Here is a 27,604-nt window from a genome sequence, read left to right on the forward strand (position 1 = left end):
CAACACTTGGTACTTGATCTTAACTAATTAATTAACTATCCATGAAAAAGGGAAAGCGAGTTCATGAATTATTATTATTTTTTATTTTTTATTATCGTTCTACATAGCCGCCGGTTGATGCAAGAAATTTGAATTACTTGACATTTGATCAACCACAATAAACAAATCAATATTTAAGAAAGCGTTGAACATATATAAGAGAATGACTTATGATCAATACTTGTTTTCTTAATAGACTCTTTCTTTGTCAATACTTCATCAACATGATTTTATATAGATTTCAAGCTTGTTAATGCCTTAAATGTCTCCACCAAAATCAGTAAAATATTATTTGAATGGTAGTTGTACTTGTACATGTAGCTATAAGATAACTCTCTATGTCTATTTATATATATATCATTTAAAAAAGCATGGACATATGTATCACTCTCTTTGTCCCTCTTTCTTTCTTTTTAGGTAATAATAATAATAATAATAATAATACTTCTCAACTATTTTTCTTGGCAAGTTAGGGAGTATACGATTAGGGTGCCTGACATAAACACGATAATGACATAATTTAATTATTAATCATAAATAATTATTAATGAAGAGCCCACTGGTAATGGCATTGAGATTTCACCAAATGAGACTCAACCCTAATCTTCAATCAATATATATACACACGTACTAAGATTCTCTTTTCTTGAATTAAAGAAATGAACACGGCAATACATGTACAATATTGACAAAATAACGAATGAATACAAAATTGTTCTCAATTAATTAATTAGGATCTGGAAAAGTATTAGAAGAGCCGGTCATATTTGTAGACAAGAATGTCCATTTATTGGCCTAATTTTATTCATTTGGAATAGTTTTTGGCTTTTATTATTTTATATTGTATGCATGTGAATATCGAATATGAACACGTAATGTGATATATACATGTTGTTAGTTTATAGAAACAATCTTAAGATTCATTCAAAGGTAAACTTGAAATAAGTGGGGAAAAAAGTAGAACGTATATAAGACACAAGGAAAACCAATATATGATGATGATGACTAACAAAGCATAGAATCATTTGCTTTCACCTCAAAAAATAATAGTAAATATTAATATTATTATTATTGTTTTGTGGTCAAGTTGCATAGAGGTTGCCAAAGTTTGGATAATGACAACGTCGCTTTTAAAAACAAAATTTACGTAAGAATTTATGTTCTGAATTTGGGTATATGTAATATGTATATAGCATAGGCAAACTTGGGAGAGGAAAGAACATTCCGCAAAGTGAATTAATTAGACAACACACAATATTTGTCACTTGGCCAAAAGGTCAAAGGAAAATACTAGTTGAGCTTAGGGACATTATATCATCGATAGTTGTCAAAGAATTTGATACCTCTTTATCATTTCAAATGGAAATCATAATTTAAAAAATAAACCCTTTCAAATTTTTTGTGATATGGATGGATATGTATGTTCAAACGTCAAAGTTCAAACGCAGGCCAAAAAAGATTCCACGTCAATAATTGTGTGTCCACAAGTGAGCATTATGGTGTTTCAATTTCAAAGGGATTAAATTTGAATTTACTTTTCATTATATATATATATATATAAAGGAGCGGTATCATTTCTTTTTTAGGTAAATTGCTTACTAACTTTTTATTATATTCCAAAACAGAAATATCCTTATTTATAAGGAAAAATAACACATTTAGATTTGATTTGGTTTTTCTTATATAAGAGTTAATATTAATGAAAGAGAGATTTGTGACGCTGTTATTCATTTCAGGAGATAATTTCGTCATTTTAGTTAAACAGAGGGTATAATTTCTTCATTTTAGTTAAACAGATGATATGAACTCGACATTTTTGAAAACCGATGATTAAACTCGACATTACACTAAAAAACATTGTATAAATGTGTTATTTATAATGTTGTAGGGAAATACCAATTAGATTAGCAGTGTGCATTACTTTAGATAAACGATCAATGGTAGTGATGATGATGATAACACTAAAATATATATTAAAAAAAGGAAATAAATCATTATCGCAAGGTGGTCAAAAATAGGTAAAATCACCCAATCTATGACAGCGATCATTTATGGTCGCAGGCAAAAACAAAACTAATTAATCAATCAATGCATCAATTATTAATATAAGAAAAGGAAATAGGCGAAGCAGACAAAATGGGAAGCAAAAGATAATGAATAAAAGTAATCATGATTAATGATCATTATAATAAGAAAAGAAAAATAATAATAAAATAAGTGGCTTTGGTGGGAATCGGATTCACGTGTTATGGAGGGCATGCCGGTCATAAAGGGACAGATGGTCCTGATCCTACGTGGGCCCCAAAAGTGGGCCCCAAAAAGTGGGCCCAAAAATCCTATCCTCTACAAAAACAAAATCTCTCATTATTTTAAGTGATGTCCTTTTGTTACCCCTCCTCTCCTTAAATGCTAACTTTGGCCTTTGTACCTTATTTTTCAGTGGACCCCACTTCCCAAAGTTTTTTTGTCCCACAATTGAGACATTTTGTTCTTAATTTGGCCCATTATCTGGACAAATTTTTTCAAGTCTGATTTGGTTGCTTCAATAGAGAATTCAGTGATTTGACCTCCGAACTATTTCTCTTTGCTATCTATCCCTTTTCTTTTTTCACAAAAACCTAATGATAGGAAGAAGAAAAATAAAAGTAGATCACTAGTGTGGGTCCCACTAAGAATCCGTATACATTCATTATATTACTGACACATGGCTTGACAGTTGACACTTGGTTTGGCGTGGTAAGATCCTTCAAAACGGAAACTTGATGTTCAAATTAATTCATTGATTCAATTCTTGACTTTAATATTTGTAGATGTTAGGTTGTGATATTTTTCACTTCAAGCAGTGTGTTATAGGAATTATTCATGTAGAAAAAGTTTTACCATTATATAACATGCCTAATGTAAAAGGTGAGTACTATATCTTGATGGCAATAAATTTTCTAGAAAATATAAAAAATATATAAATAATGAACTTTTTTTTTAACTTTTCTTTGCCGGTGATGATGATTGAGTCATATGAGTGGGACAGCAAATATAATGCGATAAGATATATACTTTTCATATTGATATTCATATTTGAGAAAATAACGTATATAAATATTTCATATTTTCGAAAATCCACATGACACCCTTAGATTAACTGTATTAATTTTTTTACGTAAAATTAATTAAGCATTGGTTATATCATTCGTATACCAAAATAGTTAATTAAAATAATTTTAATACTATAATCAAGCAATAATGATATTATTAAAAACGGTTTTAATATTAAAAATTTAATTAAGCCTTTTCTATAATAAAGAATATTATCCATGCTTGATTGATTTAAATAAATAAATATGAAATCATTTTAATAATATTATTAATGCCTAATTATAATATAAAAGTCATTTATAATTAAATTTTTTATCATGAAAATGATATTATTGATTTTTAGTTAATTTCATGAAGAAAAAAAAGGTTAAATTGTGTTTAATCTGAGGATGGCACGTGGATTTCTGTCAAATTTATCTAACTTGGTTTGACAGTGCAATTGAAACCTAATATCGTGTATTTTTACCGCGAAAAAAAAAAAGAATATGTATTTAAGTGTATCTTTTAAAAAATATTAAGTATTTATGCCATTATTTTCTCTTCATATTTCTATAAATTTAATGGCTTTGTCCTCTTAATAAATAATAAAGAAATAAAAGTTTTGTCACCAAATTTAAGGAAACTTGTGCATGAAAATTACATGCTCATTAATTAGAAAAGAATCCTTAAAAATGAGAAGAACAAAATGTGTTTGTGTTAAGGATGACACATAATAGGAACAAGTTTAGGTGCGAACAACGGCATTTTTTTTTCTTAATTGAAATTTGTAATTTATAGTTTGTAGTTTCTTGGTAGAAAAAGCATACTAATCCGACCATATGAAATGCTCAGATTGCAATTTATTCAACGCTACACGCGTATGTTTTAAAAATAACCAATTAATCTTAGGTGGCTGTTTTAATCTAATAGACATTTACTTTATTAACCTTTCCAACGAAAAAAATTGGGTCCAAACATCCTAGTAGCCAATATTTAATTCTTTTGTAATAATGTTTGGTAAATGATTTGCTGAGTTGCGCTTCTTTATTTTAGGATACACTTCTTGTTAAAAATGGGTCTAAATATGCTTAGCAGCCAAGTTTATTACATTTATAATTTTTAAATTAATAATAAAATTTTAATTCCATTATTTTGTATTTTCGTTTAATCTTAATTCGTGTGCTAGTGTCTATTTTTTGGGCTTGCTTTTAAATTGATAATTCGGAAAAAATTTCTGCGTTATTTTCTATAAATAGCAACTTTACAAAATCAATCAAATGTTAGCTGTTTATATAAAATTTATGTTTGAATGGGCATATAACTAGATTATTTTATTGTTCGAGTAATGTTAAAGTCCCGCTAGATTTTCTTTATGTTTAGATTTTATTCAACAAGTTGCATCCTAATTTTTTAAGCTAATTGTTCCGCTTTTTTATCCATCATCAGTTTGGACCCTTAAAGAGTTTAAATTATTCTCGTTCCGACTTCAAAGGTCCGTCACAAATGCACACATCACACTCCATTTTGGAGCTACGAAGTGCTCTTCGCTCGACAACACTAGAGAACCCAACACCAAGACAAACATGAGGACTGATATCATCGGAGTTGACAATCACTTCCAGATTATCTTCGGTAATCGTGAGCTTCACAATAAGAAAAGAAAATTCCCAAATCCATTAATGACATTTATCAAAATCAGGACAACCTAAAAAAATAATCTAGACCCAACAAGAACGGCCTAAAAAAGTCTACTGGATTTTCCAAAAAGAACACAAAAACTCAACGGCGTGGCAAGGTATAGTGTACCTTGATTGTGTTCTTATGTATACTTTAATTGTTTACGATGTGACATTTTTAATTAAATTATTCACGGACTCTGATTTATGCTTACATTTATTGTGAATACTTCAAATATTTAATAATAGTTTTGTTTTAAAAATTTAAAATTTCTTAGGTAGACATTGAAGTAATTTGTTATGTACACACAAATTTTCATTGCCTTATGGATGGACTCATTCATACTTTATTTATAAGACCTGTAAATATATTAAATTATTGCCAAACATAACAGTTACAGCAGATGTTAGGTTGTGATATTAAAAGGTCAATCTCATTCAAATAGCCAAATAAATTTCTTAACTTGAATGAAAAAGACAAGAAACAATTAGTATGGATTGGCCAAACGTCGACTAGCTTTTAATTTTGGCTTTAAATAGATATGTATGAAGAAGAAAAAAAAATGGAACGTTTCAAATGCTGACTTTACGTTAGCATTTTAAGAATCGATATTCCGTAACAATTTCATTTCTTTTGAGTAATATTGGTTGAGAAAAGAAAAAAAAGAAAAAAAGAAAGGCCATCTTTTTTTTTTTTTCTCTTTTTAAAATGATCTTTCATGAAATCACAAGTGACATTATTGGAAACGCGCATTGCCTTGAATAAAAAGTCAAATATTAATTTAATTCATTGATATCAATGTAACTTAGTGCACTTATAATGCTACGTGTATTATAGAGACCTTCCAATAGTTTATAAATTAGATTTGAAGAGTTTGCAATACACAGATAAGCAAAAAAATTATTCATTACCAAAGGGCTCAAATTCTCTGTTGTTAAAAAACACATGACTATACAAAGTCATGTATACGTGAAATTTTATTTATAATATGCAAATCGCGGGCTATATACGCATCTCGTTTATCTATATATATTATCCAAGTTGCTCGCTGAAAGAAATATTTTTTTGTAACCATATACATATACATGTATGCTAGTATGTACATTTTTTTTTTTTTTTTTCAAATGGGACATCGAATATTTCATTTGAAGTTCATTCGTTCTATTATGTCTATCCGCTCTCTTTATTTACATTTAATTCGTAGGAAAGAAGAAGAAAAAATGATTCCAATTTTTTCAATAAAGAATTAAAAAAAATAGGCAAGTAAGTGGGTAATACTAAATACTAAATATCTATTATAACTTCCACTTCATTTATGGGATTAAATCAAATCTCTGCTTATCTTATCATTGACTTTACATGCATAAAAAACAGCAAGAAAAAGAAAACTCAACCAAAAATCACGTGCCATTCAAATGCAGCAATATTATAATCATTTCCTTTTCTTTTTTATTAAATTATAAACATGGAAAACTATCATTCTTGGCTGACAAGGTTTCCTATTTTTAACCCTATGCATTTACTGCCCCTTCTTTGGTATTAAGTAAAAAAAAAAAAACACACACACATGCACCGACCCAAATTTAGCAGGATCCAAATTTATTGTGTCACGCCAATTAATATTAACGCCAATTCACTTTCCAAGAAAAAAAAATAGGAAGGTCATATATATATATATATATATATATATATATTACAGTGCTGTAACTAATATCCAAAATTTAGTCCTGGAATACCATGTAAAAACGCAACAACAATAAATGTGAAGTACAACACATTTCCCTATAAATAAAAATAGACCTTTCCAAACAGTTTCTCTTAAAATAAAAATAGAATAAAATAAAATGAACATTAATAATTTCACCACAAAGTCTTCATAAACTGTTGCCATACGCGGACACTACTCGCAATTTTGATCATAACACATTTGACATGTCTATAACCATATGAATTTCAATTAATTAATAAATAATAAAAATATATAAGGATAATTACGTGGTGGTGGTCCACGTAATGCAAAGAAAAGAGAGAAAAAAATGGTCACACAGTAACGTGCGTAGGACGCGGCACACTCAACCACCACCCACCCACCCCCCAAAACACACGTACTGTAATTGTTGTTTCACACAAATCGCTCTCTTCTCTCTCTCCTCGGGAATCCCACAATAAAAATAGAAAATTAAATATATATATATATATATTTATATAATAAAAAAAGGAGAGTTAGACAGAACAGAACAAAAAATATGTTGCGAGAGTGGGTCCCACATATCCATGATATTTCAGCTCCCACGTCCTCGTCTTCATCACGCTATGCACTGCCTCTCTCGAACGTATCATTTTAGTCATTATTCAGATAATTATAATATTATATAAATAAAACGATATAAAAGTTTTTTTTTTTTTTTTGAAACTGATATAAAAGGTTTAATTGAATAATACCGCTTGCGGACTCTTTCGTATTTTTACAAAAAATAAAAATAAAATAAAAAGTGTGGCCGTTGCAGTCACTGCTCAGCAACAGCGACATTTGCGCGCGTCCGACGTGTCAGCTTTTGCCACACACCTGTCACTTTTTCTTGTTACGAAATTTCCATTTTTTTAATTATTATTTTTCTGTTCGTGAGAAATCGTTGACCCCACCGCGGATGGGAAAAAAATGTGGCGCGCGTGACGTGAACGCTCCATTTATATTACCTAGTTGGTCTAGACTCTAGAATGACTAGCTGTCTGGTTGATGCCCATTGGGACCTACCAATTAGAGAGAATTTTTTTAGTCATATATATTCATAATTATGATGATATCCTATACGCATATTATTTAATGCCGAAAGAAAATAATTTATTTAATATTTTTTTAAAAAGGACAATAATATGGAAAAACATGTATTGTGAGTGTGACTGACATATCCCTGATAGGAGACCTTGACCCTGCCTTTTACGCATTTACTTTCAGGCCTAACTTGCTAATCTACAACGTGATCTCGCTAACATGCGCCGGATATTTATCACAAATATTAAATTAATTCAATAATTAATAAATAAACCACTCACGTTACGTGTATTTATTAAAGTGTGATATTATGCCATAAAATGGGCCCCCACTGCACTCTTTTTTTTTTCCCTTCCCAATTATCCGTATTATTTTTTCCCACCTTCGGCAAAGACTTTTTCCATTATATTTAATTTCTATATAATTAATTGAGTCAATTTTGCAGATTTGCCACCCCAAGATACCCAAAAAAAAAAAATGATAAGAGATAAACTATAATTTCTTCGTGCTTGGAATTTTCCTATAATTTTCACGGCAACATCGATATTCACACCTTTGGAACTTATCCATTATTTTTACCACCTTCGGGAATCTGGGATTTTATTTTTTTTAACCAAATTTGGACAATTATATTTCTTGTATCTTAAATTTCAAAAATAATTAATTAATTGAGTCAATCAATCTACTCACGTTCAAGTTTTGCAGAATTGCCACCCCACAGAGAAAAAAAAAAGTAAAAAAAAAAATTACAAAAGAATTAAAAATGGAATCCAGAGAAATGAACTGTAATTTCTTTCTTCAACGATAAAAATTTGGTTTGTTTTTTTTTTTTCTTTTCTTTTTTCCTAAGGGTAATTTTCCTATGATTTTTCACGGTGACATATTGACATTCACACTAGCGTTCTTGATGGATTTACAAATCGGACACGTGTGCAGCGACAAACCGCAAGCCTTACAGAGGCAGAGATGGCGACACGGCAGAAGCAAAACGCACGACTCTCCTTTCCCGCAATTCCGGCAACGCCGTGTCTCTACCGGAGCTCTGTCGCCGGAGCTTCCGCAGCACGACTGAGCGTCGTCGACGAGATCGTCGTTCTCGGCCGAGCCTTCTTCTTCGCCGATCTTGACCTGCGCCGCGAGGACTTGCTCGAGATTGGTCCTGAGAGCGTTGACCGTCGCTTCATTGCTGTGAGCTAGGTCACGCCATAGCTGATTCTCGACGCATAGAGATTTTAGCTTCTCTTCCAGCGCCCAATTTAACTTTCCGATCTTCTCGATCTCCTCCTCTTTTGCCCTAAGCCTTTTCGCTAAGCCGATTTCGATAGCTTCTAGAATCTTCCTCGCTTGCTTCTTTCTCCTCTCTTCGACCTCGACTCTCACTCTCTCCATCTGTAAAGAATAACAGTTGAACAAAATCAATAAAAATAAAAATTAAAGAAATCATGTATTCTAAATCTCGATAGAGATTATATACACGTACGTGTTGAGAGATGAGACGATCGACATCGAACTGTTGCTGATGGACTTGGAGAGAAATGTCCTCGCCTAGGAAAGAGAAGGAAGAACTGCAATTCTTGTTCGTCGCAACACTCTGTTGAGCCGAGTTTGCGAAGTTGATCGGATTACTGTAAGAGAAGAATTGATTGTTGTTATTGCTGTTGCTGTTATTGTTGTTGTCGTTCATGGCTTCTCTTGGCCGTTTTCTTGAAAACGCAGTCGTTGTTTGGTGATTGTAAACGTTACTGTACGTCGTGATTCCGCTGTCGGATTTCCTCGCGACGTTCTTCGGAAAACTGGAGAAATTAACGGAGTCGTTAATCGCCGACGGAACGAAATTATTCTCCGCGGCGACGAAATTTCCCGGTAATGGCATTCCGTAGCCGAGAGCCTGAGCGGTGTTGTAGATGTTCGCATTTCCTTCGATTGAGTTCATTATTATTTCTCTGTATATTTGTAAAAAAAAAGGCTTATACGTATCAGATGACGATTCTTGATCTTGACGGTAGAGAATCGAAAGGGAGGTGAAAGAATAGAGAAATCAGTCGAACCTGTTGTTTCCAATGAATTGAGGATGGAATAGATTTAGGTGACGAGCTTCGACCGCCATAGCCTGAGAGAAATCAGAAGCTCTTTACGCGTTTTTCTCTTGGTTTTGGTTTGTTGTTCAGTTTGTGTGGATTCGGTATTTGAGAGAGAGAGAGAGAGAGAGAAAAGAATGTGGGATTTTAGAGAGAGAAAGTAAAGGAGCGATATGGCATGCAATAGAGGTGGCAAAGCTGTGGGATGGGGTTTATTTAGGGTTTGGTTTAGTGAGGAGAGAGAAAATAAAATAATATTTTATTTCGACAATTTTTTATATTAACTAATTTTAAACGAGAAAAAAATTATTCCCGATTTTAAGCGGATAAAGAGAGTTAAAGAGAGAGAGGATACAGAGACGTTTTTTTGTTTTTTTGTTTTGGGTTTTTGTTGTCTAAGTTCGTGGATTCCATTTATTCATTTTTTTTCTACTACCGTAAAAGCCCTTGGCTCGCAACAAATAAAACAGATAGAACAGAGAACCAGTCGTCGACCGTAATTCAGGTCAAGCACCAAGGGCATTTCCGGAATACTCGCCCGGTTCATCGTCACCGTATGTTGATTCGGCATTCCTTCCTTATTATTTTTGTTACCCTTCTTTCGGTCAATAAAATTCAAGTGCCACGTGGAGAGGAGAAAAAAAACAAAAAATTACGTAGCTCGGCTAATAATAATATTACGAATTTGTTGGGGGCTCTGAAACAGCAACGTGATGATGATGGGTGTGTGTGGGACCAGGAGTGGAAAAGCAAACACGTGTGGGTCAGGGAGGAAGAGGACAAGGCACTGCGCTCCGGACACGTGCGAGGGAGGGTCCAGCGTGGACGTCCGTGTGTGGGACCCACCATTTTGCTGTGGTGGTGGGTACGGTGTACCTGTACTCTCTCTCTCTCTCTCTATTTAATAAATGATTTATTATTTTGGCAGTTTCGTTTTTTACTTACTTTGAGGTAAGCTTATTTTACGGCTTCTCGCATGGGAAACGTTGGCCTGCCATTGTCTCTCTCTTTCTCTTTACTCTTGTTTTTGGATTTTTTTTTTGGACTGTTCTTATTGCCAGTCGCAAATACCCTCTTCGTTTTTTTATATGAAATATTTTAGGGGTAAATGCATTTAAAATATTATTTATGTATAATTCGATGATGAATCTGTATTAAAAAGAAAATGAGCGGCAGAATAAATGTATACATTTCAATTAAGTCTACTTAGTTAATAGTAAATACTGTAACCAAAAATCCTGTATACTCTATCGGTTAATTTGTTAATATTGATATATGTGTTATTGCGAGAAAATGGATTACATTAACCGATACGATTTAATTGTGTTAATGCTTTTTTTATTAACATTTAAAATTTGTTGTTATTCGATTTAACGTCACATCATAGTATCTCACTTGAGTCAAATGGTTGTTCCATAAGTTAAAAATTAGTTAAATTGCTATGTATAGTATAGATCTAAGTAGGGGTGATAATTCGGATTACGTGTCGTGTTTGTACCGTGTCTTATTCGTTTTCATGTAATTTTTGATAGATTCAAACACGACCCATTTATTAATCGTGTTTAGGAGCAAAACTCAAACACGACTCACTATTTTTTTGCCAAATCAAGACACAACCCACTAAGACTCATTTATTAATCGTGTCTTAATGGACCATGTAACCCACGAACCCACTTAGACCCACCGACCCATTTAGACCACTAAACCCATTTGAACACGCGATGAGAGAAGGCAAAACGTCTCTGCTCTAAAGATTACACGTAGCAAGTGGAAAGTTTTATTAATTGTTTGTTTTGGAAATATACAACTAACTCATTGATCGATGTAAAGTGGATACACTTCACTTATAATCTGTATATAATATTTATTCTTATAATTTAATTTGATAGTTGTTTTTAATATTTTAATTGGGTCATTATGGGTCTTGATCGTGTTTACCCATTAACAACCCATTTAATATTCGTGTCTAATTGGGTTCCAATGAGTTGTCGTGTTCGTGTCATGTTCACCTGTTATTTAATCGTGTTAGACACGGATGGACCCATATCCATTTAAGGTCGACCAAAATCCATTTACACGTATCGTAACTGTGCCGTGTCTCGTGTACGGCCCCAATTTGTCATCCCTATATCTAAGTATCGGCTCTATATTTTAGAGAGAAACTAAAGTGAGAAAGAGGTAAAGTTTTTTTCAAGTCCATATAAATAGGTCCTCAAACATAGTGGAGTGGGGTGTTTATACGACAAAGGAGGCTCAAGGTAATTGGATAAGCTTTGGAGCGAATATGAGAATATTGGTATCCTGAACTCGGCAAATGGAAGGGTTTCTTCAAAGGCATTCGTCACTTGGCGCACATGTGAGTATTCTGCATCAAGGTACTCCGTTTTAGAGGCGAAAAATGATCAGGTTGGAGAAATGTCGTCACTCAATGAATGGTTACGACAAGTGAGGTCTACAATGTTCTCTGCGCGAGGTCTTACACGACATCGAGTCTTTGGCGTCTTTACACTAGTATGATTTCAGAATAGCTTGACAAGTTTTGATGGTCGTCTTCGAATTGTGAAACGAAAGAGTCTCATCCTCGAGGGGTATAAGCACAATGCTACTGAGAAGAACTCGGCAAGTTGGCGGCTTGGTGACATACTCGGCAATGATCACTTGGTGTATATGAGTTTGGCGCCCTCAAGGAACCCAACACGTGCATAATTGACGTTGAGAATTGTTTAGCGCGCCGCCGATGTTGACATCAGCTTTTTTCATGTGAAATGGCGTGCCATGAGCGATTCAATATCGTGAGTTTCCAAGCCGCACATGGTTGCGTTGTGGTGTTATAGTCGTTTCAACATGCATAAGTGCGAGATCATAGCTGGACCGAGAATCACATTGTCAATAACGATACCCCACGAGGTCGAGTCATAAGGGAGGTTGAGGGCCCTCCGAGAATAGCAGCAAGGGAAATGTACTCATTGAACATGGCACGTAGACATTGTCGTTCGTCACGTTGAGTAACGTAGAGGCTTGCCAAATGTGTGGCACCAGGTGAAGGTTTGGCATGTAGAGACTAGCAGGATTTTGATTTCACCCTATACCTGAGCCTTTGACATTTATTTTTCAAACCCATTTCTTGGTTTTGTCCACACTCATTTGAGTTTCGTCATCGTCTTTCTGACACCAGTTCGCACCTTACGCGACCTAGCCAAGGACGAACCTTCCATGGCCGCCCCCTCGAAGGCCGACCCGACCATAGTCGGCCATTCGTAGCCTTGACTCGGTCCATGAAACTTGATGGGCTCATTCTTGCCTTTTACCTCCTGAGCCTCATTGACTCTTATAGATAACTTATTTTTACACAAGTTTGTGGTAATTTTCATCACCTTGGCGAAGATCTACATCTCTCTCACCTTATTTTATCTAGAGTTTGTGAGTTGAGACGAGAGATGAGACATTTTTTTTCACATATAGCAAAAAAATTAATGTGTAATATCGGAGTGTGCATCGAGAAATATTCTTTTGTGCTAGTTCACGATTTGCTCTTCCTCTCTTGTGACGAAGAGTTGAAAACTTATTTTCAAAGAGATAATAATCACAAATTAAAGAATTTGACTACTAATTATATTTTAAATGTTGAAAAACAAACGACATTAACCGTTTCCAGTCAATTTTTAAATGGACTATATTACATTAACGTACCCAATAATGCACATACTATACATAAATGTACGACGATGTAGCTATATTAAATTTGATGCTATGATGGGATGATAGTTTTTGAACATAAATTACGATACTAGCGTTGATCTCCTTTTGTTTTGCGTGGTAATACAAAAGCGATGAGTGTGTGTTTGGTTAAAAAAAAGGAAATGACAATGAGAATAGGAATAGCAATGGCAGTGAGAAAGGAATGTAATGGCAAAGCTATTGCGTTATTTGGTTTGCTTTTTTCTTCTTATTAGAAATCACTACTACAAATTAACATATTGGGTGCGGAAGGGTATTAGGTGCGACATGTCGCACCTAAATGTCGCACCTAAATGTCGCACCTAAGAACATATTAGGTGCGACATGTCGCACCTAATAGTCTTCCATGCGCCTAAAAATTTCGCTGATGTTTATGGCTATCCGGTGCGACTTTGTCGCACCTGATATGAAATTGTCGCACCGGATACTATTAGGTGCGACATATGTCGCACCTAATATCATTGGGTGCGACAGGTGTCGCACCTAATGGGTTAAAAAATTTAAAACGGTCAGAAGTTCCCCCCGAATGTTTTGGGTTCTGGAATTTCACATTGGGTGCGACAGTGTCGCACCTAAAAGTCATATTAGGTGCGACACTTATGACTATTAGGTGCGACAATGGCGCACCTAATAGTTTTAGGGTATTTATATACCCGAGCGTCTTCTTCTTCGCCCAACCTCACTCTCTCACTCTCTAACTCTCTCTTCTCTCCCTCTCTCTCCGACGCTCGTCCCCGGCGCCACCAGCCCCGCCTCCAGCCCGACCGACGCTCGTCCCCGGCGCCACCAGCCCCGCCTCCAGCGCCCGACGCTCGTCCCCGGCGCCACCAGCCCCGCCTCCAGCCCGACGCTCGTCTCCGGCGGACCAGCCCCGCCTCCATTCCCGGCGCCGTCCTCCAGGTAAGCCTCACACTCTCTCTCTCTCTCTCTCTCTCTCTCTCTAACTCTCTCTTCTCTCTCTCTCTCTCCGACGCTCGTCCCCGGCGCCACCAGCCCCGCCTCCAGCCCGACGCTCGTCCCCGGCGCCACCAGCCCCGCCTCCAGCGCCCGACGCTCGTCCCCGGCGCCACCAGCCCCGCCTCCAGCCCGACGCTCGTCTCCGGCGGACCAGCCCCGCCTCCATTCCCGGCGCCGTCCTCCAGGTAAGCCTCACACTCTCTCTCTCTCTCTCTCTGTCTCTCTCTCTCTCTGTCTCACTCTCTCTCTCTCTCTGTCTCACTCTCTCTTCGGTGCAGGGAGTACAAGTGGGATTCTGTTTGGCAGTGCAACCAGGTGAAGAAGAGATCGGAATTATCGGACGTACGTAAAACACGTTAGATATTTCAATGCCTTGTCAATCGGTCACACAACTAATCTTTTTTTTTTCCTTTTCTTCTTTTCTTTTTTTGCAGAGAACTTCTTGAAGGGCTATAGACCAGCTCCCGGCCCACCCTCGGCCCAGCCATCGCCGCAGCTTGGTCACTCGTAGCCCCGTCGTCTCAGTGCCTCGTCGTCGCCTCGGAAAAACGTTAGGTATTTGTAATTATTAATATTTATAGATTATTTAATATTTTTAGATTATTTCGTATAGATTAATTAGTAATATATATGAAAATAGTAACATGTTAGATTAAATGATAATAGAACTTTGATGAAAATAGTAGCATATAGTAATAGTCAATTTTTTTTAATAATGTGTAATATGATAGATTAGATTAATTAAGTTAATATATTAAATTAATTAGTAACGTGTTTAGTGTAATTTAATGTAATTGTAACATGATTTGTTTAAGTATTTAGTATGTTAATAAGATAGTCTTGGTTCAATTTAGTATTTAGTATGTTAATAAGATAGTCTTGGTTGGTTATATATGTGTTTTTGTTTTAATTGCAGATTTTGGTTAGTCAATATTTTAGGGGAAACTCTGCCGAATTTTCGGTAGAATAAAACGTATATCTCAAGAAAATTAACTCTTTTGATAATATATTTTAACGAATTAACTAATTTGTCGAAATTGGTTAACTCGTTAATGAAATCAGTAGTGAATTTGTATATATTAACGAATTCTAACCACTTTTCAAAATTAATACATGTCAATCACAATTTCTCTTTCATTCTTACAAATTCGCTCTCGAATCTTTCAAATATTAACGATCCACTATCAATTTCCTAACAATTCATCACTCTCAATTTCATAATAATTCACTCTAAATTTCAAATATTAACGATTCACTCTCAATTTTACCTCTCAATTTCCTAATAATTCAATCCTACAAAATGAATTCTAACGATTCAGTTTTATCCCCCAATTTCCTGTCTCATTCAGAAGTCGAGGTTGTCGCAGCTCTTCTTCAAGACATTTTGCGGGAGTAAGGACCTCGCTAAAAGTGAAACTCCCGATGGCTACAACCAGGAAGCCTGGTTGAAAGCAATAGAGGTGTTCGACTCGCCAGAGCATAAGGTATGAGTTGAACTTCCGATGATTATTCGAATTTCTTAAAATTAAACTTCACGTATTTATGTCTTGCAGGCGAAATCTCTCCGCAACCGGGAAAATTCGAAGATGAAGAAGACGAAGGCGAGGCAAGGCTCGCTTAGTTTTTTTGGTCATCGCTCGAGGAACGTAAGTCTCTTAAAATTAATATGTAATATATATGTGATTCATATTTTAATGTTGAAAAATTACAGCGAAGAGAAGATGGGAGTATAGGCTCGGCTTTAGCGATATGGTTAGAAAAACACCAGGACGCTAAGGGATCGTGGACGACGGACTTCGCGAAGACGCAATACGTAAGTTAATTTTTTTTATTTACTATATTTAATTACTTTATTTCTTCTTATCTTATAAGTTTTTTGTGGTTTTATTTTGAAGGATCAAGTCACCGCCCAGACGATAGATATTTTGCGGCAAGCGGAGGAGCAAAACATCGTGATCTCCCAAGAAGATGCGGAGATGTACGCGATGCGCGATGTTTTGGGAGTGCGCAGAGACTGGGAAGTCGGTTTAGGGCCTTCGATCCCAAGGTCATCGTTGGGTGTTGCCCAAACGCTAGATGGAGGCTCGTCAAGTTCGTCATCTCAGACCGATCCATTGGTTGCCGAGATGCGAGCTCAGATGGATGCCCAACAAGCCGAGCTGCAACTGATGCGGCAACAGATCGCCTTCCTCAGCCAGCAGCACAACCAGCCTCCCACGACTCCTCAACCTCCGCCTGCATCGCAACCAGGTGGGACGGATCAGCAGACGCCAGGTTCCACGCCAGGTTCTATGGATTACTTGCGAGATCGTCCTTACGGAAGCGGCGGAACGAGCGGCAGCGCGTCAGGCAGCGGTGGACGAGGACGAGGAAGCGGTTCTCGAAGTTCTGGCAACTTATTCGGCAGAGGAAATTCTACTATCGATAAGTTTTATAAGAAAAAAAAATAGGAATTCATTTTTTTCGTTTTTTGTAAAGAATTTGTATTTTTAATTAAGAATTCTATTTTTATAATATTATTTCTAATTCATTTAGAATTTTGTTTAATTAATATTATTTTGTTAATTTACTTTTTTTAATTTTGTATTTTTTTTTAATTAAACAAACGTATTGGGTGCGACATTGTCGCACCGAATACCATGGCGTGAAAACTTTCAGGTGCGACATGTCGCACCCGATATGCCATTACCCGCCAATTCTACAAAATTTGGCAGGAAAATAACTTGGGCATTAGGTGCGATTAGTCGCACCTGAAAATGTCGCACCTAATGGGGTACCTATTAGGTGCGACATGTCGCACCCAATACCTTCTGCGACGGGTTATCAGGTGCGACAGTGTCGCACCTATTGTCGCACCTAATAAACCATTAGGTGCGACATTTGAGGCATTGGGTGCGACATCCGTCGCACCGGATAACGTCTTTTGTCCTAGTGAATGGAATAGAATACATTACAGATTGACCAAAATTCCCTTGTTCTTTTACATGTGAAACTTAATCTTATCCTCCAAAGTTGCTTTTCTCTGCAACTTTTCTTTCACAAATCAAACACAAATAACCAAAAGAACAAAAACTAATGAGCGAAATCGAGATGTTCAGTTGGAATTTCTTTGCGAAATCAATAGCCTCCAGTATGTAAGGAATGAAATTGAGGTAATGGTATTTTTGTGGAATGTGGAATGGTGATTCTTACACATAAAAATTAATCAAACAAAATAATATTTAAGATTTTTTAGAATCAATTTCATTCTATTCACCCCTATTTTCATCCAACCAAACATGCCTGAATGCATTTAATGACGTTGTGGTAAAAGTACGTACAAAGTATGAGTGCTTTGGACTGAAATTATCTCGTGAAATTTCGATTATATATATATATATATATATATATATATATATATATATATATAAATGACACTATCGACTAATGTTATATGATATATAAAGAGCAGGAGGTAAATTAAATATATTATATATATGTCTCTTAATTTTGTACGAATAATGTTAACCATCACAGAATCTTTGATATAATACTGTAACGACTAACGAACGTGATCTGATAGATAATCCAGACCTAAAACACGAGTATAGCGTCATAATAAATACCAGTTATAAAGTGATTTTATTGCGCATAATTAGTGCGCAAAATTCAAAAGGATTTGTAATTTATTTATATGTGTGTGTGTGTGTATATATATATATATATATATATAAATTAATGCGCATTGATTTGATGGCCTGATCTATATATATTTAAGTATTGGAAATTGCTTCTATATTTTAGTCAGATTGACACATGTGATAACGAGAAACTTATTGTTTAGTGAATATCATATCGTATTATACAAATTTTATAAACATTATAATTGATGCAATGATTTGCAATTGCCTAATAAATCATATCTGGAGTGCTTGAAAAGAAAAAGATGGACCCCATTTTAAGATTGCCATTGAATAATTGACCTCTCAACTTTTGAATTTCCTAGTTTATTTATTGATTTTATGTTCAATGTTTTTAACCGATAAATTAGGAAGTTAATCGAAGTGCATGCACGAAATTGGTGGGTATATTAAAACAATATGGATGCAATTAGTCACATCGTGTTTTTATAATAATAATAATAATAATAATAATAATAATAATAATAATAATAATAATGAAAAGATCAATCTCAATCGTGTTTATATACTTCCATATTAAATGTGTCTATCTGTAATGTTAAGAAATAGAAACTAATCTTACTAAATAGTTATGAAGTTTTTCATTTAATGGAAATGCATGAAGGCTTAAAAACCATTATTATTTCTTATATTTCCGTACTCAACCAAATTTAGATTTTCCATCCATATATAATTTATAAATTTAGTTAGACCCTCGCAATTAGGGCCTAATTTCTTGCTGAATTTGTCATCACACTGACACGAGCTTTTGACCAACCTAAAATTAATAAATTCTGACGTGCCAAGAAAATAAAAACCTTCCAAATCCTAACTAATATTTGCTTAGTTTCAAAGTTCAAGTTACAGATGAAGATTAGATAATCCAAACTCTCTTAACACAGCTAATATATATGTATAATATATATATATATATATATATATATATATATATATATATATATATATATATATACTAACTTTAATTGCATCGATGACCAAATCTTTAGGGTTTTCAGATATCCATGTGGCCTTCATCGATGCCATTTATATACTTATTTCTCAGTAACTTCGTCCCTAAGAGTCAGCTAATCAGAATTTTCAAGCTGTCGTACAAAATTTTGACCCCATAAAAATCGCATCCATGTGAATGTGAAGCTAAAATAAACAAGTACAATAAGGGAAAGTAAATAATGCAGTGTATATATATGCTATGGCGCTTTGTTTTTTATTTTTATTTTTTATACCATGCATGTACGGACAATTATCATGGTTGCATCGATCCAAATTAAAGTATAATATTATCAAACATGATGTACTCTTTTGTCCAACCCCACTATTCCTTCTCATTACCTAGATCTTGACAACTAGGCAAAAGTAAATTATATTTATATAGCACAATTACACAAAATATGCGATCGTATATTGTTCTTGCTCTTGAATTTGACCGTATATATTTAAATGAATTTCATATAAAAATATTCATTATTTGTCATGCCCTACATTAGCGCTTTGTCTATTGCTTCGATGTTATCATGTATCTAAATGTATAGATTCCCAATAATAGGTAATATTATTATGAATGAGACGTATGTATAATTGATAAATGTGGGGTATAACGTATAAACCGTATAATATTAATAACTATATACGAGCACAATGATACAGATGTTAAATAAGTTATACAATGAGTAAAAAGGCGAAACTGAGCAATAATAATATATAATATACTCTAAGAATAGCTTAAAAATACATATATTTATATATGCTCCCATTTTCTAGAGTAATTTGGTCATCTAGGCAGGCAAATTGCTTGAGTCTAGAGCTATATATGAAAACGATGTTCTCTAGGCATATTATGTACATTGAAACATAAGCAAGTCGTTATGAGTCATACTTAAAATATCGAAATCCTACATAAGTAATTAAAGAAAAATAAAATAAAACAATGGAGCGACAAATTAGCTTCATTTAAGGAGGCAAAATGACAAAGCAAAATCTGTCAAATATTTATAATTAGTTGAGATATTAATTTACCTGCTAGCTAAAGCTAGCACGAGTTGATCCTACAATAACCTTTTTTTACGGAACATTATTTGGAAAAATGCCAATAATCTCGAATTATTAGTTTAATTAGTTATACGGCAGGCTTAATGGTGATCATCATCATCATTCTTCACTATGTAAGTATATATACGCATAGTACTTTATAATACCAATGCAAAATTATTATATACACTAGAACTTTAATTAAAATTGTCATAAAGTTATATTCACATGGGTTGATCAGATTTATTATTAAAAGCTAAAAGACGTATTTTGCAAGACATAATATGCTTCGGGGGAGAGGCAGACCGTACAGACACAAAGTGACAAGGGCATTAATAATATCCCATTATGGCTTCTATTTTTTTTTCACCATCCTTTTACCACTAGTACTCTTTTAAATAATTAAACACTTGCCATTGGTGTTTTATAATATTTTTTTTCTAAGTTATCAACTATGTTAGAGCATCTCTTACAAGATTTGTGTTACATTAAAAGTGGAGATATATGATTCTATATCTGTGTGTGTGAGTATATATATATATATATATATATATATATATATATATATATATATATATATATATATATATATATATAGTTTTCAGGTCAGGTGGGTGTGTAGAGCATATGTTTAGTTTTGTATGTATTTATTTATAGAAGGTAATAGAATCGTTGAAACAAATGGGTTTGCCCATAATGCACGTAAAAGAGAGTGCTGTTTATTTATGATAACTATTATTATTGTTGCAAGTTTGATTTGTACTATTTTTAACCTACTTTTTATGTAATGGTCGAGAAGTTGTATGAGAAAAGGAAATGGTAAAGCATGGCGTAGCAATAAGTTTAATTAAACAGGAAATATCTTGCGACTTTTAAACAATACTACTTTAATTGTTTGTCATGAAACTTCTTTATGAAAGAGGGAGAGAGTAGATGAAAAGTAGCTTACGAGTGTGATTCCTCTATTCCTTCACATTTATCTTTAATTATTACTATTAGCTTCATTATTGCTCACATCAACCCAAACTATATCCACTATATATATGTAACTTTGGTTTAACCACCACCGAAATCCAAAAAGCGAATAAAAAGCAACAAAAAGTAAGAAAAAAGACGAGGCAATGGAAAAGAAGGGATAGACTTGCATGTAAAATGCAATAATGGGGTCACAAACACAAAGCTTATGTAATGTAACAAACCCATTTGGTTTTTTTACTTTATATATATTCCATAAAAGAAAAATAAAACAAAATATGATGCTTCAATGTTAAACGGTCATGATTTTTCCTAGGACATGTTACATGTATCATGCTATATATATAGTGATCATATATAATACATGAGAGAGTACAAAGTGGAATCGTGTGTGTTTTGTGCTTGACCTACTTTTTAGGGCAAATTTAAATTGGTATAAGCTAATTCACACCTTGACTTGTGGAGATCAGATCATACATTATATATATATATATATGTTTCATATATTTTTTTTTCTTCCTTTTCGTTGCTTTTTCTTTTTAATAATCTTTCTCTTCCATTCAACTTAAAGTTGGGTTTGTTGATATTCTACATGTGATCTTCACCTTTTAATTACTCTCCCACATTATGAGAATCCATTGATCTCTTTCACTTCTTTTTCAATTATTGTTTCTTTTCTCTCTTTTTTCTTTATTCTTTCTTTTTCCTTGGCATATCCATTGTTTTTATTTCTCTTGTTGGGAATCTTATTCATCTCAAGAAACCTACGCAAACACACAAAAAACATATATATAAAACCAAAATTTGAATATATGTATAACATGTCTCAGATCATTCGACTCTGTCAAAGCAGTGTATAGTATATATAATTATCAAATAGACCAAATGCATGAGAGAGAAAGAGAAATGATGATATATGAATTTATTAATAATTTATTAATAAATGAACCAGATTCTTACACCAAGGCAGAGAAAAGGATATAAAGAAATTATTAAAAAATAATAAGAAAAAAAGAAAGAAATGCTTATTTTTATTTTTAATTTTATATTTTGGGCTTTCGAGAGAAAAATAGTTGTAGTTTGTACCTATTTGCATAGACAATTTAGTGCGTGGGGTCTCTGGCTGGACTATCATTATTTCTTGTATTGGAAACATACCTTACTTGGATTTATGATCAATACTCTTGAAAAGATGGTATGGCTTTATATCTGTCCCATGCCAAACAAAAGAAAAAAAATATAGATTTATGAAACTTTGACCGTTTTATCAGGGGAAGGAAATAATCGTTGTAAGAAGTTATAGTGATCAATTATTCATTCGTTTGGTGGGCCTCTTGTTATTTCTACATATTTAATATTTCACCTCCAAATTAGTTGCAAGTTGCAACAATCCAAGTTTTTTTACAGCAAAAAATAAAACAATAAATGTGATATGTTTGGGTAGAGAAGCTACATATTTAATGGAGAGATTGAGGAGTTGGAATTGGGGTTGGGAAAATATTATGTTTTATATACATGTATATATAGCTGATGTGCACACTATATGACGAGGTAATTGGATACTTTTTCCAATGCATTTTTGTTCTACTGTATTTTCTCATGGTTCTATATAGTCCCCTTAGGACAGGTCAATTTCACATTCAATTCATATTATTGTCACTGTAATTCAAATCCAGACATACACAGATACATATAAATATATGTATAATTGGTTGTTCCAATGGAAACTACCTCACCGGTCAGCCATAATGTTAGACTGATCTGAATCTGATGATGAGCTTAATTCGTATATGTGAATATTTACACACAAATGCAGTGGAAGGACTGTCATTTTTGTCAGATATATTGAAAATCCTCATTAATTTCCCGTCTGCAATGTAATACGTATCATAAATTAATAGAGTAGATTTTACCGTCTCTGGCGCACGTAAATTAAAGCTAGAGCCAATATACAGACTGTCAAAATAAAGTAAATTAGATCGTCTTTTGTTTCATAGCAGAATTCAGTACCGTGAAAATGACATCCGAATCAACATTAGTAATTTCCTTTTCAATGTCCATTACGATATGAGCCTTATGTAACTCTCTCTCTCTCTCATTATACATACACACAGCACAGACACCCTTCGATATGTGTGTATGTATTGGACATATATATGATTTATAATATTGCATGCGTGCAAGTTAAGCTAAAAGGACATGCAAAAAAAAAACTAGAAAACGGCCCGTTTAATAGTGTTGGGCCTATCAGCCCAAGAAGTCTATGAGTATTGACTGGCACGATAAATCCATTGAAAATAAGAATGAATCGTAATGCTATTATATCCATCGCAATTGTGTGCATTGATGGGCTGGATTGAATGTCCCGAGACCTATTTTTATTAGCAATTTTCTCTGTATTGTGCACACTGGGAAAGCCGTGATATATGAGTTTTCACACGGATGGAAGCTCATACGACAGCGATCACCATTGTCGTTCGTAACTTTGTAGTAATAGTAAAAATATCATTATTTGCCCATATTTTAGAAATGGTAGGTTTCTATGTCATTTTCATGTTTTCGCTTAAGAATAATCCACATTTAACTCGCAAAAAGATAAAAACATGAAATAAAGCGTAGATGCCTACTATTAAAAAAATCGGGACAACCGTGTCAATTTTCCATAATATTGAATACATTAAAATTGAGATGCTATATAATTTTAATTTGATACGTTAGAGCTTATTAGGTGAGTTTAACGATTGCTAAAACAAATAGAGCTCGTTTGAGTCAAGTGTAGAGGGAAATACATAGACAATTGATTATATTGTAGCCACATGAATTAGTCACAATTTCAATCTTTCAATTATCAAAAGAGAAAACAAAATTGCGAAATAATAACGAAGGACAAGACAATAAATTTATATAGGTTTACCAAATAGAAATTACGTATTCTACCGATGCCATTAGATTGATAATGATGTAAAAAAGAAAATAAAAAAACTCGTCCCCAAGTGTCTAATCCCGGATTAAAGAAAAAAATTCGGTTAAAGAAAAAATTTTGATTTAAATTTTAATCGAAATTATTCGGTTAAAATTAACCGTACGGTTAATTTTAATTGAATTTTCGGTTAAAATTAATCGTACGGTTAATTTTAACCGAATAAAAAACAATTAACCTAGGTTAATTGAAAAATAAGAGGTCAGTTACGTCAGTACAATCACATCATGTGGCTTAAAGAAAGTGTTAAAAGTCCTGATGTAGCTAACATTTTCGCTGCAATTGTCCACTTTTCGGTTAAAACAATTAATTGTCCACTTTTATATTTCGGTTAACAATTAACTGTGAGAAAAAAATTCGGTTAATGGTTAACTGAAGTTAACCGAATTTTCAAGTTTATCCCGGATCTCACAATGCATTTTAAGCCCCTCAATATTTTTTTTTTTTTTTTTTTTTTTTGTAATGCTCTCATAATCCTATCCATACACGTCCGAAAAAGAGTAAAAACTTGTGTTTTCAAAAAATGCTTTGCGACAATGCACAACTAGCACCGCAACGTTGCTCACAATTTTTGCATCGTAAAGTGGTTTTGTGATGCTACAGCCCATAAATCCCATGAGAACCTCTATCATGATTCATGACATTGCTCAATAGCATCACAACATCACCCATAAATAAACATTTTGTTAGTTGATTTTGAGCCAAAAATGAGTCTTTTTTCGCGAAAAATCACAAATTTTCGTATGTATATAGAACCTTAATTACATTAAAGCTGCAAAATAACCATTTGAAAAGAAAAAAACTATACCGAAATTCAAATAGTTATTCTCACTTATCATTATAATCTAATTATTCAAATATTTAAAAAGAAGAATTTGTTACTATCTTAACTTTTTTTAAAATTCTAGCCAAAATTTCATTTTATTAAACAAGTTGCCCGCCAGGCCAAAACAGTTAATTTAGTTTACTTCGGTCTGTTGGACTATTTTCTTAATAAAATGAAACTTTGGTTATTTCTTAGAAGGATGGTGGGCTATTAGGTTGCTGACCTAATTGCCCCATTTAAAATATAGATTAATTCATACTTAGATATGTGTCTTGTCTTGATTTATTATGTTTCTATAATTATTAAATGATAGATTGAAAATTTAGCAAAAAAAAAAAAATGATAGATTAAAAACTTTAACATAAAATGTCTAAATTAGCTAAACCAGCCAAACACCATTTACATATCGTTGTTGCTAAAAATATTTATCAAAAAATTCAGCTGGATACGATCATACTTAAATATTTTTCACAACTAAGAAAAAAAAACCAAGTGATTCACCCGTTTATTTTTTATTTTTAGACAAGCGATATACCTGCGCATTGCAGCAGGTTAATTGATGCAAATTTTTTTTATGATGTATTATATACAATCTATTATCTACTGTTCATAATAAATAATACATAGTTAAAACGTTATCAAAATATATAAAACGTTATAATTACAGAATAAGTTTAAATTATAAAAATTTAGTGATATAAGCCACATAAACATAAGCGTTTGCGTTTTAGCCAACGTTTTGTAAATTTTTCGTAAATAGCCAAAAACTTTTATAAATGTTTCGTGAATAGCTATATTTACTAGAAATTTACTTTGTATTTTTGGTTATTTTGATAGCGTAAATAGATTTACGCGGCTATTTACAAAAAATTAACGAAACGTTGGCTATTTCAAAATTTCTAACGTTTCATATGGATAGACAGCCACTGGACCCTTTAAATTATACTTCTATATTACATTGATGAACATATATATAATCATCCAAAAGACAAAACAATTTGTTTTATATAATAAAAAAAGCAAATAAAATGTCCATGAACATTTTGCACCATGATATTGTCAAAACATAACCAAAAGGTAGATTGAAATTTGTTCATTGCTATTTTTTTTTGTTTTTCCTTTCTTGTCTTCATGTTTGTCACCGCAATAATATATACGTACAATAATAATAATAATAATAATTGTAAATTAATAGAGATACAAATCTGATATTAATAAAGATGTCAAAAATAGAAAAATACTTATGCATAGCACGTTTTCTAGAGTTTTCCTTAAGAGTCTTTATTGATCTACATGTTGACGATAATATTAACAATTTATATATTTTTATAAGCTTTAATTAATGTATAGTTTAAATTATATTACCTCTCAACTTGCGTCTTTGGATCTGGATTTAGAGTCTTCGGGTCAATATGTTGAAAAAATGATATAATCGCTAGATACTTGGTATGTCACTGATAATGCTGGCCATACGGGATCCCGTGGGATCCTATTTCCCGTATTATTGGTACCATATGAGAAATGAGAAAAAACCGTATTATGAAATGTGGTACCGGGACTTTTGTCCCAGAAGTATCTGGAAAATGGGACGCTGAGATCCTCGTTTAGCATAATTTAGTATCACATTTTTAAAATTGTATTTTTAATTGAAAATATAAGAATTTTTTTAAATGCATTCATGATTAAAATAAAATAAAAAAATATGTAAAAAATGGGAATCCCGGAGCTGCGAAATATGGTCCCGGGAATTCTAGATACCGTAGGAAATGGTTCCAGGACTTTCCGGTATCATTTTCTACGATTCCGAGAGTCTTATTTCCCGCAAAATATGAGACGAGACTAGGGGATCCCATTTCACAGGTTTCATATGACCAGTTTTAGTCACTGAACACCTTTTTTGCAGTGGCTAATATATCAGTCCCTTTACTTTCAAATGATATTTAAAAAATCTTATATTTCCGATGATATCATTAATAACATGTGGAAGGTTATTTTTTTCTTCGTGTGAATATTTATCCAGCAAAACAGCACATGATTCCTTGAGCACGTGTTCAACAACTCGATCAAATATCATCATCCTCATTCTTCCTTTCTCATCGTTTATTACGGTGTGTAATTTGTACCTACATTAAGTTAAATATCCAGAGTTAATATGATAACAAACATTATGAATAAGATAAAGTAAGATATAGAATTTTATAATAGAAAATTTAAAATCTTTATGATAGTTACAAATTGAAATATTATAAAAACTTTAAAATCATTATGATAGTTGCATACTGAAATATTATAAAAATTTAGAAAACTTTAGATTATCACGAGTCTATTATCCCGCGCGTTGCAGCGGGAATTAATTTGCATAAACTTTATTTTTTTTAAGAAATTTGGATTTTCAGCATTAAAGATATATAAAAAAAAAATACATGGAGAGAGAGGCATAAGAAAAAACGTAAACAATATTGAATAAAGTAAGGAATAAAGATACGAAAGTCATTCACAGAGCTGTAAATATAAAAAGAATAAAGTTTTTTTATAGAATTACTGTAGTTGTTACAGTATTTAGCGGGTTTCTTTTAGTTATATAAAATAATGGTAGAGGATGTTACTCAATAAAACCGTCGTTCTTACACCTGGATGAATCATTAGTTTCGAGCAATCTCATTGTGCATTTTGGACATGCAAAATAATGCCATCCATCACTCCGATGCATGTCAACAATTGACGCGCTCACTGTAAATTTCATACCCTATTAGAATATGCTACTATGTAATTAAATGTTTGATT

At 33.2% G+C, this 27,604-nt stretch overlaps 2 protein-coding genes across 2 annotated transcripts; one reads left to right on the plus strand and one right to left on the minus strand.

The window, feature by feature from the left end:
• Positions 1-8,325: 8,325 nt before the first annotated feature.
• On the minus strand, positions 8,326-9,846 carry LOC149383131 (putative BOI-related E3 ubiquitin-protein ligase 3). The gene is made up of 3 exons (XM_089629038.1): positions 9,610-9,846; positions 9,042-9,504; positions 8,326-8,950 (listed from the first exon to the last, which is right to left on the minus strand). Exons 1-3 carry the CDS (start codon positions 9,666-9,668, stop codon positions 8,432-8,434), a joined length of 1,041 nt encoding a protein of 346 aa, XP_089485164.1. The 5' UTR covers positions 9,669-9,846; the 3' UTR covers positions 8,326-8,431.
• Positions 9,847-15,634: 5,788 nt separating this feature from the next.
• Positions 15,635-22,895, plus strand: LOC149383132 (uncharacterized). The gene is made up of 6 exons (XM_089627687.1): positions 15,635-15,652; positions 15,702-15,818; positions 15,888-15,980; positions 16,046-16,147; positions 16,230-16,620; positions 22,831-22,895. The coding sequence occupies exons 1-6, from the start codon at positions 15,635-15,637 to the stop codon at positions 22,893-22,895; spliced, it is 786 nt and encodes a 261-aa protein (XP_089483813.1).
• Positions 22,896-27,604: the final 4,709 nt, after the last annotated feature.

This window comes from Urtica dioica, chromosome 10, assembly GCF_054948205.1.
Source record: "Urtica dioica subsp. dioica isolate 48M chromosome 10, U.dioica_male_clone48M_v1_H2, whole genome shotgun sequence".
In the NCBI taxonomy this organism is placed as follows: domain Eukaryota; kingdom Viridiplantae; phylum Streptophyta; class Magnoliopsida; order Rosales; family Urticaceae; genus Urtica; species Urtica dioica.

Coding starts and splice junctions, on each gene's coding strand:
- LOC149383132 (XM_089627687.1), top strand. Junction 15,819..15,887: donor TCGACTCGCCAGAGCATAAG/GTATGAGTTGAA, acceptor TATGTCTTGCAG/GCGAAATCTCTCCGCAACCG. Junction 16,148..16,229: donor ACTTCGCGAAGACGCAATAC/GTAAGTTAATTT, acceptor TTTATTTTGAAG/GATCAAGTCACCGCCCAGAC.
- LOC149383131 (XM_089629038.1), bottom strand. CDS start 9,668: ATGGCGGTCGAAGCTCGTCACCTAAATCTATTCCATCCTCAATTCATT. Junction 9,505..9,609: donor CAATTCATTGGAAACAACAG/GTTCGACTGATT, acceptor ACAAATATACAG/AGAAATAATAATGAACTCAA. Junction 8,951..9,041: donor ATCGTCTCATCTCTCAACAC/GTACGTGTATAT, acceptor TATTCTTTACAG/ATGGAGAGAGTGAGAGTCGA.